Below are 14,710 nucleotides of genomic sequence, written 5' to 3'. Positions count from 1 at the left end.
GTACTAATTCACTGCTCTTTGAGGGTTGCTTTCTTGGACCTTGTAGGTTAGACGGAAGTGGACTAGTTCATTTTGTGGACTTAAAAGGTCAGAAGTGGTTTTGGTATTTGATCATCCAATGTCAGTAGCAGTTGAAACAGAGAAGGTAGATATAATAGAGGTGCCTGTGCCGGAGTTTTAGGAGAAAGGTCTTTAAAATATATATGTTTTTAATGTATAACATATATTCTACAGGAGCTTGGCTGGCTCAGTGGGTACTGCATGCGACTCTTGATCTTGGGTCATGAGTTCAAGCCCCACCATGGGTGTAGAGATTACTAAAGCAAAAATAAAAATAGAACCTCTTTCCCAACTTCACTGAAGTGGTCGCTGGGCAGGATTTAGAGGGGTGACGGGAATGCGGTATCAATCTTTAAGGTGTGGGTTTGAGGGAATTTGGTCTCTGAGGGGTGAGTAGGAATGGGGTGAGTGGCACAGAAGAATAAGGCTGCTTTCGGAGGCGAAGCGGTACCCCAAAGGAGACGGTTGGGCCCTGATAGGGTGGGGTAGTGGTCGACTGTGGCGGGGGGCTGGTGGGGGCGTATAGGAGAGGGGAGAGCCCATCCTGGGGGCGGGGTCTGCGGCGGTCCGGCCTCCGCGGGAGGGGACGAGGCTGCGGCGGGCGCGTGCGCGCCGCCTCGCCGGGCGTTTCAAAACTTTTGCGGCGGGGACGGAGCGGCGTGAGGGCTGCGTGCGCTGCCCGGGAGCCGGCGCTGCACGAGCGGCCTCCCGACTGGAGACGCCTCGTCCTCTCGCGGGATCCGGGTCCCGGCTCGACACCCGCTCTCTCCTGACGTCCCGCCGACGGGGGTCGCCATGGTTCACTTCTTGCACCCGGGCCTCTCCCCCCGGACTCTCGTCCCGCCTGACGCTCAGAAGGATGCGCTGGGTTGCTGCGTGGTGCAGGTGAGCACGAGGGCGCGGACGCGGACCTCGGCGGGACGCCACGCTCGTCAGGGAGTCGTCAGGGGCTGTGCGGAGGCACTTGCTTGTTTGTTTGGCCGACGCGGGGGTAGAGCCGAAAGGGTTGAGCCTAGGCTGGGCTCCGGTCGTCGCTGGGGAAGTGCTTGCTGGAAGGGAGTTTTCTCCCCGGGGCGTCTCAGCCTCAGGGCGGAGCACACTGACCTCGCGCTGCAGCCCGGAGGCGCGGGCGGGGCAAGTGCCGCTCCCTGGGTCACTTTGGGGAGGAGGGAGTCCTCTCCTCGAGCTTCCGACTCATGCCTGTGTCTACGGTAGCCGGTATTTTGCAAGGTAGGATGAGTTTGGACGGAAGCTCCGGTCATGGCACTAGGCTTGGCCGACAGTAGACGGTGGCGCTTATTACTGTCAAAATGGAGCCAAATGCCCCAAACCTCGACCGTACTGCCACGTGCGTTGTGGACGTGGTGCCCCACAGAGGGTGTGACCCAGCAGTCCCTACTACACCAGGTCTTGGAACTGGCAACTCGAACTGGACGTCCCTCCTGAGCCCGGCGAGGGGTGCAGTGAAACCCCAAGACTGAAATGCCTTCATTTCATGTGTTCTCCCCCCACCCCAGCAAAATTCCTATTAAACCAAACTTGTCAAAATGCAGACCAAAAGAGTGTGTTTGCCGCTTACCGAGTAGTTTGGTTATCTCCCGTCTTTTGTAGGCATCGATAGTCTCCGTTTTACTGGTGTGTAGGGAAGTTGAGAACTCTGAAAGTTAGTTTATTTACTCAAAAACCTGAACCTGACGTGAGGTGTTCTGAAGTCAGATTCCACATTCTACAAGGCCTCAAGGGCCACCCTCTTAGAATTAAAAATCTGGTGAAGGCTCTAGTGAACCTAAAATTCGGAGGGAAGGAAGTATTCACTGAGATGGTATTTTGCATACAACGCCTTGTTGGAAGGCTTTTGTGCCCTGCAAAGATCTGGTCTGTGCTCCTGTACTCCTTTGGACTCACTTTTAAAAATTAATTAATTAATTAATTAACTAAATAATTTTTAAAAGATTTTATTTATGTATTTGACAGAGAGAGACACAGCGAGAGAGGGAACACAAGCAGGGGGAGTGGGAGAGGGAGAACCAGGCTTCCCGCCGAGCAGGGAGCCCAGTGTGGGGCTGGGATCCCAGGACTCCGGGATCTTGACCCGAGCTGAGGCAGACGCTTAACGACTGAGCCACCCAGGCGCCCCTGGACTCACTTTTAAATGCTGTTGTATGATTTGTAAATTTGTTTATAGCTGATGGAAAACTGGGTTTTTAAGTATGCGTTAACAGTATCTTAAGCACATTTTTTGTTGCCGCTGACTGGGATTAAAACAGATTTCCTTAGAAAAGTGATCAACCCATTTTCTGTCTGGTTACATAGTGTACTGTATATGTTCGCTTTATAATATTTTATTTTTAATTAATTTAAAAATTAATACAATGCACGAATACATTTTTGGTTATGATATCTATTTCTCCGTTTGTGTATGTTGTAGTTTTTTGTTTGTTTGTTTGTTTGTTTTTTAATTTTATTTACTTATTTGACAGAGGGAGAGATCACAAGCAGGCAGAGAGGCAGAGAGAGGGGAGGGGGGAAAGCAGGCTCCCTGCCGAGCAGAGAGCCCGATGCGGGGCTCCATCCCAGGACCCTGAGATCATAACCTGAGCCGAAGGCAGAGGCTTAACCCACTGAGCCACCCAGGAGCCCCAGTTTTTTTTTTTTTTTTTTAAGATTTTATTTATTTATTTGACAGAGAGAGATCACAAGTAGGCAGAGAGGCAGACAGAGAGAGAGGAGGAAGCAGCTTCCCTGCTGAGCAGAGAGCCCGACGCGGGACTCGATCCCAGGATCCTGAGATCATGACTTGAGCCGAAGGCAGCGGCTTAACCCACTGAGCCACCCAGGCGCCCTACACGATGTAGTTTTTGATGTAAAGATCTTTTCACGTGTTTTGTTAAATTGATCCCTATTTTTGATGTTGTAAATATATTTTTTTAATTTTTTTAATTTTATTTATTTTTTTTGACAGAGACAGATCACAAGTAGGCAGAGAGGCAGGCAGAGAGAGGAGGAAGCAGGCTCCCTGCCGAGCAGAGAGCCGGATGCGGGAGTCGATCCCAGGACCCTGAGATCATGACCTGAGCCAAAGACAGAGGCTTTAACCCACTAAGCCACCCAGGCGCTCGATGTTGTAAATATTTTTAAGATTTTATTTATTTATTTGACAGACAGAGATCACAAGTAGGCAGAGAGGCAGACAGAGGAGAGAGAGAGAGAGAGAGGGAAGCAGGCTCCCTGCTGAGCAGAGATCCTGGCATCCAACTGAGCCACCCAGGGCCTGTTTATTTCCTTTTTCTAAATTGCATTTTCTAGGACCTTTGTAGAATGTTGAAGTGGTGTGAGTAGACCTCTTTGTATTCTAGATCTTTCACCTTTAATTATAATACTGGCTGTAGGTTTTTACATAGTTGCCCTTTATCAAATTAAGGAAGTTTTCTTCTATTCTTAGTTTGTCAGGAGTATTTTTTAAGTTATGAATGTGTGGGTAGCTCAGTGGGTTAAGCCTCTGCCTTCAACTTAGGTCATGAGCTCGGGGTCCTGGGATCGAGCTCCAGGTTGGGCTCTCTGCTCAGGATAAGGGGAGTCTCCCTATCTCTCTCTGCCTGCCTCTCTGCCTACTTGTGATCTCTGTCTGTCAAATAAATAAATAAATAAAATCTTAAAAAAAAGTTATGAATGTGTGTTGAATTTTGTCAGATGCTTCAGCATTTAAGACTATGTTTTTGTTGGGCGCCTGGGTGGCTCAGTGGGTTAAGCCGCTGCCTTCGGCTCAGGTCATGATCTCAGGGTCCTGGGATCGAGTCCCGCATCCGGCTCTCTGCTCAGCAGGGAGCCTGCTTCCCTCTCTCTCTGCCTGCCTCTCCGTCTACTTGTGATTTCTCTCTGTCAAAATAAATAAATAAAAAATCTTAAAAAAAAAAAAAAAGACTATGTTTTTGTTGTTTATTCTGTTAATGTAGTGGCTTTTATTGTGAATTTAACTTTACATTCTAGGAATAATCCCCACCTGGTCATGATGTATTATTATTTTTATGTATCACAGGATTTTTTTTTTTTTTAAAGATTTTTTATTTATGGGCGCCTGGGTGGCTCAGTGGGTTAAGCCGCTGCCTTCGGCTCAGGTCATGATCTCAGGGTCTTGGGATCGAGTCCCGCATCGGGCTCTCTGCTCAGCAGGGCGCCTGCTTCCTCCTCTCTCTGCCTGCCTCTCCGTCTACTTGTGATTTCTGTCAAATAAATAAATAAAATCTTTTAAAAAAAGATTATTTATTTATTTATTTGACAGAGAGAGATGACAAGCCGGCAGAGAGGCAGGCAGAGAGAGAGAGAGAGGAGGAAAGCAGGCTCCCCGCTGAGCAGAGAGCCCGATGCGGGACTCGATCCCAGGACCCTGAGATCATGACCTGAGCCGAAGGCAGCGGCTTAACCCACTGAGCCACCCAGGCGCCCTGTATCACAGGATTTTATTTGCTGATATTTAGTTAAGTATTTTTAATCTGTGTTTATGAGGAAAATTGCTCTCCAGAAATACCTAGTTTTAGTATCAGGATAGTCCTCAAAAAATGAATTGGAAAATGTTCCCTATTCAAATTCTTTTTCCTAGTCAATTTTTTTAGCTTGTGGAGCTTGGGTATCATTTCTTCTTCTTTTATTTATTTATTTGACACAGAGAGAGAGATCACAATTAGGCAGGGAGGCAGGCAAAGAGAAGGGTAAGCAGGCTTCCTGCTGAGCAAAGAGCCCGATGCGGGATTCCATCCCAGGACCCCGAGATCATGACCCGAGCCAAGGCAGAGGCTCAACTGGCTAAGTCCCCCAGGTGCACCTCCCCATTTATTTCTTTTATGTAAACTCTGTCCCCAGTATGGGGCTTGAACTCATAATCCCAAGGTTGTTTCTTCCTTCAATGTTTAATAGAACTCACCATTGAAGCCATTGAGCCTTGAATTTCTTTGGGAGAGCAATTAATATACTTTCATTTTATATTTATAAAGGGGTCCATTTATCAAGAAGTAAGTGCATTTAGGAATGTTATGTCTAACAGATTGTCAGGTTTTTTTTTATTATTTTTTTTTTTTTTAAAGATTTTATTTATTTATTTGACAGAGAGAGAAATCACAAGTAGGCGGAGAGTCAGGCAGAGAGAGAGAGAAGCAGGCTCCCGCTGAGCAAAGAGCCCGATGCGGGGCTCGATCCCAGGACACTGAGATCATGACCCGAGCCGAAGGCAGCGGCTTAATCCACTGAGCCACCCAGGCGCCCCCAGATTGTCAGTTTTTATAGTTTGTTATTACAGTAATTTCTGTATTTCATCTGAATTACCAAATTTTTTAGCAAAATTGTTTGTACAGTTCTTTTATTTTCCTTTTAATGCTTACAGGATCTGTAATGACATTCAGTCCTTGTTCCTGGTATTGGTGTTTTTTTTCTTTTCTTTCTCTTACTTTCCCCTATACTTAGGGATTTTGTGATATTAGTCTTTTTAAAGAACTGACTTTTGGCTTTGACTTATATCCATTGTACATCTGTTTTCTCTTATTTCTGCTCTTATCTTTATATTTTCTTATGTTTACTCTGGGTTTAACCTACTCTCTTTTTTATCTTTTTTTTTTCTTTTTTATCTCTTTAAGGTGGGAACTTAGGCATGAATTTTACATGTTTCTTTTTATAACAGAAACATTTAGAGCTATACATTTCCTCTAACACGACTTTGGCTAATATCCTTAAACTCTGATATGTTGTTCAAAATATTTTCTGATTTCCATTATGAGATCTTATGTGAGCCATGGGCTATTTAGAAATGTATTGCTTCAGGGGCGCCTGGGTGGCTCAGTGGGTTAAGCCGCTGCCTTCGGCTCGGGTCATGATCTCAGGGTCCCAGGATCGGGTCCCGCATCGGGCTCTCTGCTTGGCAGGGAGCCTGCTTCCTCCTCTCTCTCTCTGCCTGCCTCTCTGTCTACTTGTGATCTCTGTCTGTCAAATAAACAAATAAAATCTTTAAAAAAAAAAAAAAGAAAAGAAATGTATTGCTTCATTACCAAGTAGTTGGGGATATTTCACTTTTTTTTTTCATTAACTTCTAACGTAATTGTCAGAGAACATACTCTTATAATTTTAATCCATTTATATTTATTGACATTTGTTTTATGGCTCAAATATGATCTATCCTGGTGCATGTTCATGTGCATTTAAGGAATATATGTTGTACATTTTGGATATAATATTCTATGAATGTCATGGCAAGTTGGTTGTTAATATTAATTTTCTATATTATTCATTTTCCAACTACTTGTTTTTTATCAGTTGCTGAAAAATGGGTGTTCATCCATTGTAATTGTGGATTTTTCTTTTTTTTTCTTTTTTTTTTTTTTTTTAAAGATTTTATTTATTTATTTGACAGAGAGAAATCACAAGTAGGCAGAGAGGCAGGCAGAGAGAGAGAGAGGAGGAAGCAGACTCCCTGCTGAGCAGAGAGCCCGATGCGGGACTCGATCCCAGGACCCTGAGATCATGACCTGAGCCTAAGGCAGCGGCTTAACCCACTGAGCCACCCAGGCGCCCCTGGATTTTTCTTTTTATTCTTTCAGTTTTTGCTTCATGAATTTTAAAGTTGTTAGTAAGTGCATATACATTTAGGAATTACATCTTCTAGATGAATTGATCCTTTTATTTTTATGATTTCTGGTAATATTCTTGCCCTGAAGCCTTCTTCTTTTGATGCTAATATAGTTAACTCCATTTTCCTTATGATTAGTGTTTAACAATTTTGTATTATTTATGTTTAAAGCACATCTCTTATAAACAAAGTTCTTTTTTATACCATCTGACAATGTGTGCCTTTTAAATTAGAGTGTAATTATTCAGGATTGTTGGGTTTAAGACTACTGTGTTGCTGTTTGTGTTCTATTTGTCCTGTTTGTTTTGTTCCTTCCCTGACTTTTTTTTTTCCTTAAGATTTTTTAATTATTTGCAAGCTGGGGAGTGGCTGGCAGAGGGAAAGCAGTCACCTGCTGAGTAAAGAACCTGATGGGGGATTGCATCTCAGGACCCTGGGCCAAAGGCAGACGTGTAACAACTTAACCTACTGAGCCACCAAGGCGTCCCCTTCCCTGACTTTTGAATTGAACATTTTTAAAGTTTCATTTTATCTTTTACTGACTTACAGTTCTGTTTCTCTTCTTTTCTTTCCCTTAATCTTTTTTTTTCTTTTTCCCTTCCCTTAGTCTTTAATGGTCACTCAAAGATAACAGGTTTTTGTTTTGTTTTGTTTTAATATTTTCTTTATTTTATTTTATTTTATTTTTTTTAAAGATTTTATTTATTTATTTGTCAGAGAGAGAGCGAGCAAGAGCGAGCATAGGCAGACAGAGTGGAAGGCAGAGTCGCTGGGAGAAGCAGCGCTCGCTGCTGAGCAGAGAGCCCGATGCGGGACTCGATCCCAGGATGCTGGGATCATGACCTGAGCCGAAGGCAGCTGCTTAACCAACTGAGCCACCCAGGTGTCCCGATATTTTCTTTTTTTTTAAAAAAAGATGTTATTTATTTGTTGAGAGAGCAGGCACAAGCAGGGGAAGTGGTAGGCAAAGGGAGAAGCAGGCTCCCTGCAGGGCAAGGAGCGTGGCTTGGGACTTGATTTGAGGACTCTGGGATAATGACCTGTGCTGAAGACAGATACGTAACCAACTGAGCCACCCAGGGGTCCTGTTTGTTTTTTTAAAGGTGGCAGTTTTTATTTATGAAAATATTTTATTTGTTTATTTGACAGAGATCACAAGTAGGCAGAGGCAGGCAGAGAGAGAGGAAGGGAAGCAGGCTCCCCACTGAGCAGAGAGCCTGATATGGGGCTTGATCCTAGGACCCTGGAATCATGACCTGAGCCGAAGGAAGAGGCTTTAACCCACTGAGCCACCCAGGCGCCCTGAAATGTAGCTGATTTCTGTGCATTGATTTTATATCCTGCCACTTTGCCACATGTGGGCTTAATCCCAGTCCTCTGGGATCATGACCAGAACCAAAAGCACTTAACGTCTGAGCCACCCAGGTGCCTCTAAGATTCCATTTTCTTAAGCTACACACTAATGAAACTTGCAAAATGTAAAACAGTACTTTTGTTATCACTAAACTTTAAAAAAATTGCTTTAGAAAGTGTCCTTTAAAATTTCTCTGTTTTTTTTTTTTTAACTGTTCTTAAAAAGGGTGGGGAGGCACCTGCGTGTCTTAATCCATTAAGCATCTGACTCTTGATTTCAGCTCAGGTCTTGATCTCAGGGTCTTGGGATCAAGCCCTGTGTCAAGCTCTGTGCTCTGCTAGGAGTATGCTCGAGATTCTCTTCTCTCTCTGCCCCTCCCCCTGCTTGCGTGCATACACGCTTGCTCGCTCTCTCAGATAAATAAATAAATCTTTAAAAAGCATACTTCGGGACGCCTGGGTGGCTCAGTTGGTTGGACGACTGCCTTCCGCTCAGGTCATGATCCCGGAGTCCCGTGATCGAGTCCTGAATCAGGCTCCCAGCTCCATGGGGAGTCTGCTTCGCTCTCTGACCTTCTCCTCGCTCATGCTCTCTCTCACTGTCTCTCTCTCAAATAAATAAATAAAATCTTTAAAAAAATAAAAAATAAATAAAAAATAAAAAGCATACTTCATTGGGGCACCTGGGTGACTAATTTGGTTAAGTGTCCAACTCTGGGTCTCAGCTCAGGTTGCTGTCTCAGGGTCGTGGGTTCAAGCCTTGTGTTGGGCTCCAGACCTACTTAAAAAAGTTAATTCGTTGTCTCCTGGCTAGTCTTGCATCTGAAGAAAGTTTAGTGGTCATACTTCTAAAAAAAGAACTGTGTTGGGGTGCCTGGGTGGCTCAGTGGGTTGGGCCTCTGCCTTCGGCCCAGGTCATGATCTCAGGGTCCTGGGATCAAGCCCCACATTGGGCTCTCTCTCAGTAGGAAACCTGCTTCCCCCTCTCTCTCTGCCTGCTGCTCTGCCTACTTGTGATCTCTCTCGGTCAAATAAATAGATAAAATCTTTTAAAAATAAATAAATATATAAATAAAATAAAAAAAGAGCTGTGCCACAATCCACCCCTCAACCTTCCGTGTTAGGGTTTTCCTTTTTATTATTGGTTTTTAGACATTTGCCATATTGTGGGGTCTTTTGTTTATTTCATTTTGGGTCCATTTTGCTTCTGGGATCAGTGGGTTAATATTTTGTATCTAATGACATATTTTGACTTTTTAAGGAAGGCCATCACATTTGTTTAAATTGTTCTTTGTACCTAGTGAATTAACTGTGATACAGTAAATAGTCAACAAAAACAACTGCACAGATTCCAAGTATAGGATGTTGTCCTTGTTGACCGTTATTTAAAAAAAAAAAAAAATTCCCCCTCCATCTCTTGTCTTTTGAAGTTTCAGTCACACATTTATATTAGACTGCTTAAGATGATGACTTGGGGCTTTATGCTTCCTTTTTTTTTTTCTCCTTGCCAACAGTTTCCTCTTTCAGTGTAGAGCTACCTTCCAACTTCACTGATGTCTGATTTTGTAGTGTCTAATCTGTTAATCTCATCTGATGTGTTATTTATTTTAGGCATTATATTTTTCGACTCTAGAAGTTGCATTGGGTCTTTTTCAGATCTGCCATTTCTCTGTTGAGATTCCATACTCATTACGTTCATGTTCTCCTTTATATCCATGAATTATAATACCTGTTTTAAAGTCCTTGTCTTTATATCTTTTTAAGATGTTATTTTTAAGTAATCTCAAACTCATGCCCCTGAGATCAAGAATCACATTCTCTCCTGACTGAGCAAGTCAGTGCCCCTTAAAGTCTTTGTCTTTAAAACATGTTAAATATGGGTGGCTTAATCAGTTAATTGCCCAACTTTTGATTTTGACTCAGGTTATGATCTCAGGGTCAAAAGATTGAGCCCTGCATCAGGCTCTGTGCTTAGCACTATCTGCTTGTCCCTCTCCCTCTGCTCTTCCCTCTGCTTATTCATGCTCTCTCTCTTGTAAATAAATATAATCTTAATAAATAAAACATGTTTATTAGGAGAGTTACATAGAATAGTTCATATTTTAGAAATAATGAGTCTAGACTCTAGGTAGAGGTAGATTGGAAAAGGATTAGGAGCAGAAGTAGAGAAATTAATTTGTAATTTCTCAGTATTCTAGGTTAGATGTGGTAGTAACTTGGATTAGAAATTGGTAGTATGGGGCGCCTGGGTGGCTCAGTGGGTTAAAGCCTCTGCCTTCGGCTCAGGTCATGATCTCAGGGTCCTGGGATGGAGCCCCGCATCGGGCTCTCTGCTCGGCAGGGAGCCTGCTTCCTCCTCTCTCTGCCTGCCTCTCTGCCTGCTTGTGATCTCTGTCTGTGAAATAAATAAATAAATAATCTTTAAAAAAAAAAAAAAAAAGAAAGAAATTGGTAGTATAGCTAGAAAGAAAGGGACAGACTAGAAATTTATTTGGGAGTCTTAACAGTCATATGCACAGCAGGAAATAGATGACACACTCAGAATAGGGATAATTCAATGAGAATTTAACTAAAGGACTACTTCCGAAGATAGTAGGGTGAGTTATGGAAATAAGCACAGTAAGGTATTACTCCATGTTCACTGAGTAACTGCTGCCATCCTTGGGCTCAGGAGTGTCTTAGTCTTCAGGCAGCCATAACAAAAATACCATAGCCCAAGTGACTTATTAACAACAGAAATTTATTTCTCATAGTTTTGGAGGCTAGAAAGTCCAACATCAAGTCCATATCTGCTGGCAGATTTGGTGTTTGGTGGGAACTCACTTCTTTTTTTTTTTTTTTTAAAGATATTTATTTATTTATTTATTTGCCAGAGAAAGATCACAAGTAGGCAGAGAGGCAGGCAGAGAGAGAGAGAGGGAAGCAGGCTCCCTGCTGAGCGGAGAGCCCGATGTGGGACTCGATCCCAGGACCCTGAGATCATGACCTGAGCCGAAGGCAGCGGCTTAACCCACTGAGCCACCCGGGTGCCCCGGGAACTCACTTCTTGTTCATAGATAGTTCTGCTATGTTCTCACATGGCAGAAAGGGGAGGGGAGCCCTCTGGAGTCTCTTTTATAAGGGCACTAATTCCATTCATGAGGGCTCATGACCTAATCACTTCCCAAAGGCTTCTATCTCCAGTTATCATCAAATTGGGGTTAGATTTCAAAGTACGAATTTTTTTAAATTAATTTTTTATTAACACATAATGTATTATTAGCCCCAGGGGTACAGGTCTGTGAATCACCAGGTTTACACACGTCACAGCACTAAACATAGCACATACCCTCCCCAATGTCTATAACCCAACCACCCTCTCCCTATCCCCTCCCCCCAGCAACCCTCAGCCTGTTTTGTAAGATTAAGAATCTCTTATGGTTTGTCTCCCTCCTGATCCCATCTTGTTTCATTTATTCTTTTCCTACCCCCCAAACCCCCCATGTTGCTTCTCCACTTCCTCATATCAGGAAGATCATATGATAGTCATCTTTCTCCGATTGACTTATTTCGCTAAGCATGATACCCTCTAGTTCCATTCACGTTGTCACAAATGGTAAGATTTCATTTCTTTTGATGGCTGCATAGTATTCCATTATACATATATACCCCATCTTCTTTATCCATTCATCTGTTGATGGACATCTAGGTTCTTTCCATAGTTTGGCTATTGTGGACATTGCTGCTATAAACATTCGGGTGCACGTGCCCCTTCGGATCACTACATTTGTATCTTTAGGGTAAATACCCAGTAGTGCAATTGCTGGGGCGTAGGGTAGTTCTATTTTCAACTTCTTGGATCATAGGGTAGCTCTATTTTCAACTTTTTGAAGTCTGTTTTCCAGAGTGGCTGCACCAGCTTGCATTCCCATCAGCAGTGTAGGAGGGTTCCCCTTTCTCCACTTCCTCGCCAGCATCTGTCATTTCCTGACTTGTTAATTTTAGCCATTCTGACTGGTGTGAGGTGGTATCTCGTTGTACCTTCCATACCTTCCATATAAAGCACTGTCATGTGAAACAAAAGAAATAGAAAAAGGTGGTATTTGTTCTCCCCAATTCTGTTTAGATGTTCTACTCTTTATCATATTATGTTATTAATCTTGATAAATCCTGTTTCAGTACTCTTCCATTCCCCAATATGTCTGTATAAAGGAGTGGATAAAAATAATCATTTGAGATTACAGGTACTTCTCTTTTAGTTATTTATGTTTGTCCTTTCATAATTCCAAAACAAATTTGAGATATCTTCATAGTCTACTTTTATTTTTTTATTTTATTTTTTATTTTTTTAAGATTTTGCTTATTTATTTGACACAGAGAGAGAGGTCACAAGTAGTCATAGAGGCAGGCAGAAACAGAGAGAGGGGGAAGCAGGCTCCCCGCTGAGCAGAGAGCCCGAAGCGGGCCTTGATCCCAGGATCCTGAGATCATGGCCGAGGTGAAGGCAGAGGCTTTAACCCCTGAGCCACCCAGGCACCCCATAGTCTACTTTTAGAAAGAATGAAACAACAGCAACAAATCCATTATCATCAAAGTTGCAAAATAGATAAATTAGAAAATTATTCACTTTCTGACAAAAAAGTCCCCAAGCTTTTCTTTTTAAGGTGCAGTAATGCAAGGTCACCCAGATAGCAATTCATATAGAAAGGTAGATTGGTAATGAAGTAATTAATTTATTTGAGAGAGAGAGTGGGCAAGAGCAGCGGATGAAGGACAGAGGGAGAAGCAGACTCCTCACTGAGCAGGGAGCCCAGTGCAGGGCCCAGTGCAGAACTCCAGGATCATGACCTAAGTGGAAGGCAGCCACTTAGCAGACTGAGCCATCCAGGCACCTCCAAAATGAAATAATTTATGAAGATACATATATGTAACTTTTTTGCAACTTGGTCTATTGCCAAAAGTAAAGTGTCTGTGAATACTTCTTCCTTTTTGTTTGGTACATATTGTAAACTCTGGAACCTTGACATTTTTATTGTTTATTCTTTTAACATGCTCATTTAGCCTTTGCTATCCAAGTGAAAGGTTGTTGATGACCTGTTGGTGGGTTGGAATTTGTTTTCAAGAGATGGTACTTGAGCACAGTTCCAGTTCCAGTGATGCTTTATGACAGCTGATAAATAGAATTAACCACAATATACAGTTAATGATCTTAAATTGGTATATCTTGTAGAAGCACTGTTAAAAATTCTCTGCTGTCTGTATTTCAGGAAATTAAAAGTAGCGTTTTTGAGTGCAAATTTTTCTTGTTAGTTTCTATCCATCTGAGACAGAAGACAGAATACAACTAGCCATTGTTAGTTTATTTGAAAACATGCTATTTTTAGCACACTAATTTCTAGAAAAAGGGGAAATGTGATTAAAATTAGATTGATCCAGATTGCAATGTGAGCTTTTATTACTTGATTCTCTTAACTTGGAAGATTTAGAATTTGTTTTAAGAAAGGGTTTGGCAGGGGTGCCTGGGTGGCTCAGTGGGTTGAAGCCTCTGCCTTCGGCTCAGGTCATGATCCCAGAGTCCTGGGATCGAGCCCCCCATCGGGCTCTTTGCTCAGCAGGGAGCCTGCTTCCCTTCCTCTCTCTCTCTGCCCGCCTCTCTGCCTACTTGTGATCTCTGCCTTTTAAATAAATAAATAAATATAAAATAAAATAGAAAGAAAGGGGTTGGCAAATGATGCTTTATAAAGGAAATGGTCTTGTTTCCTGTGTGCTCTCAATGCATTGTGGAGATCAAAACTCTAATGCCGTATGAATTGAAATGCCAAAGGTAGAGCTGCAGCATGGTGGTTGGACTACTTGGTTATTATTTGATTCAGCATTTTAATGTATTTTCTAAATTATTAGCCATGGCAACAGTTCAAGAGGTTCTTTTTTTTAAGGTTTTATTTATTTATTTGAAGAGAGGACAGAGGGAGAATGAGTGGAAGCAGCAGACTCCCCGCGGAGCAGAGAGCCTGACATGGGGCTTGATCCCAGGATCCTGAGATCATGACTTGACCCAAAGGCAGGTGCCTAACCGACTGAGCCATCCAAGCTCCCCATTTTTTATTAAGTGGGTTTGAGGGGCACCTGGGTGGCTTAGTTGATTCAGCATCTGCCTTTGGCTCGGGTCATGACCTCAGGGTCCTGCTCAGCATGGAGCCTGCTTCTCCCTCTCCCTCTATCCCTCCCTCCATCCCTTCCCCTGCTTGTGCTCTCTCTCTCTCTCTCTCTCTCAAATAAATAAATAAATAAATGAATAATCTTAAATAAATAAATAAAGTGGGGTCCATGCTTGGTGTGGAGCCCAAAGTGAGGCTTGAACTTACAGCCCTGAGATCAAGACTTGAGTGGAGACCAAGAGTCAGATGCTTGACTGACTGAACTAGGTGCCCCTAAAAGGTTCCTAATACAAAATTACAGTAAATATCTGACAAGTAAATATCTGCCATTGTTGATCAAAAATTAAAACCTGGGGGCACCTGAGTGGCTCAGTGGGTTAAGCCTCTGCCTTCACCTTAGGTCGTGATCTCAGGGTCCTGGGATTGAGCTTTGTTTTTGCATCAGGCTCCCTGCTCAGCAGGGAGTCTGCTTCTCTGCCTCTCTCTCCCAGTCATGCTTGCTCTCTCTCTCAAATAAATAAATAAAAATCTTTTAAAAAGTTAAAACCTA

General features: G+C 42.9%; 1 protein-coding gene across 1 annotated transcript in view; it reads left to right on the top strand.

Annotated features, from left to right (window-relative positions):
* Positions 1-653: 653 nt before the first annotated feature.
* ZYG11A (zyg-11 family member A, cell cycle regulator) overlaps positions 654-14,710 on the top strand; it is an 86,309-nt gene continuing 72,252 nt past the window's right edge. The window contains 1 exon segment of the mRNA XM_032303731.1: positions 654-945. Coding sequence (XP_032159622.1) covers positions 856-945 — 90 coding nt within the window. The 5' untranslated portion in view covers positions 654-855.

Source organism: Mustela erminea, chromosome 10, assembly GCF_009829155.1.
Source record: "Mustela erminea isolate mMusErm1 chromosome 10, mMusErm1.Pri, whole genome shotgun sequence".
Lineage (NCBI taxonomy): Eukaryota > Metazoa > Chordata > Mammalia > Carnivora > Mustelidae > Mustela > Mustela erminea.
The sequence above is the reverse complement of the archived record's forward strand: the minus strand, read 5'-3'. Positions and strand labels throughout refer to the sequence as shown.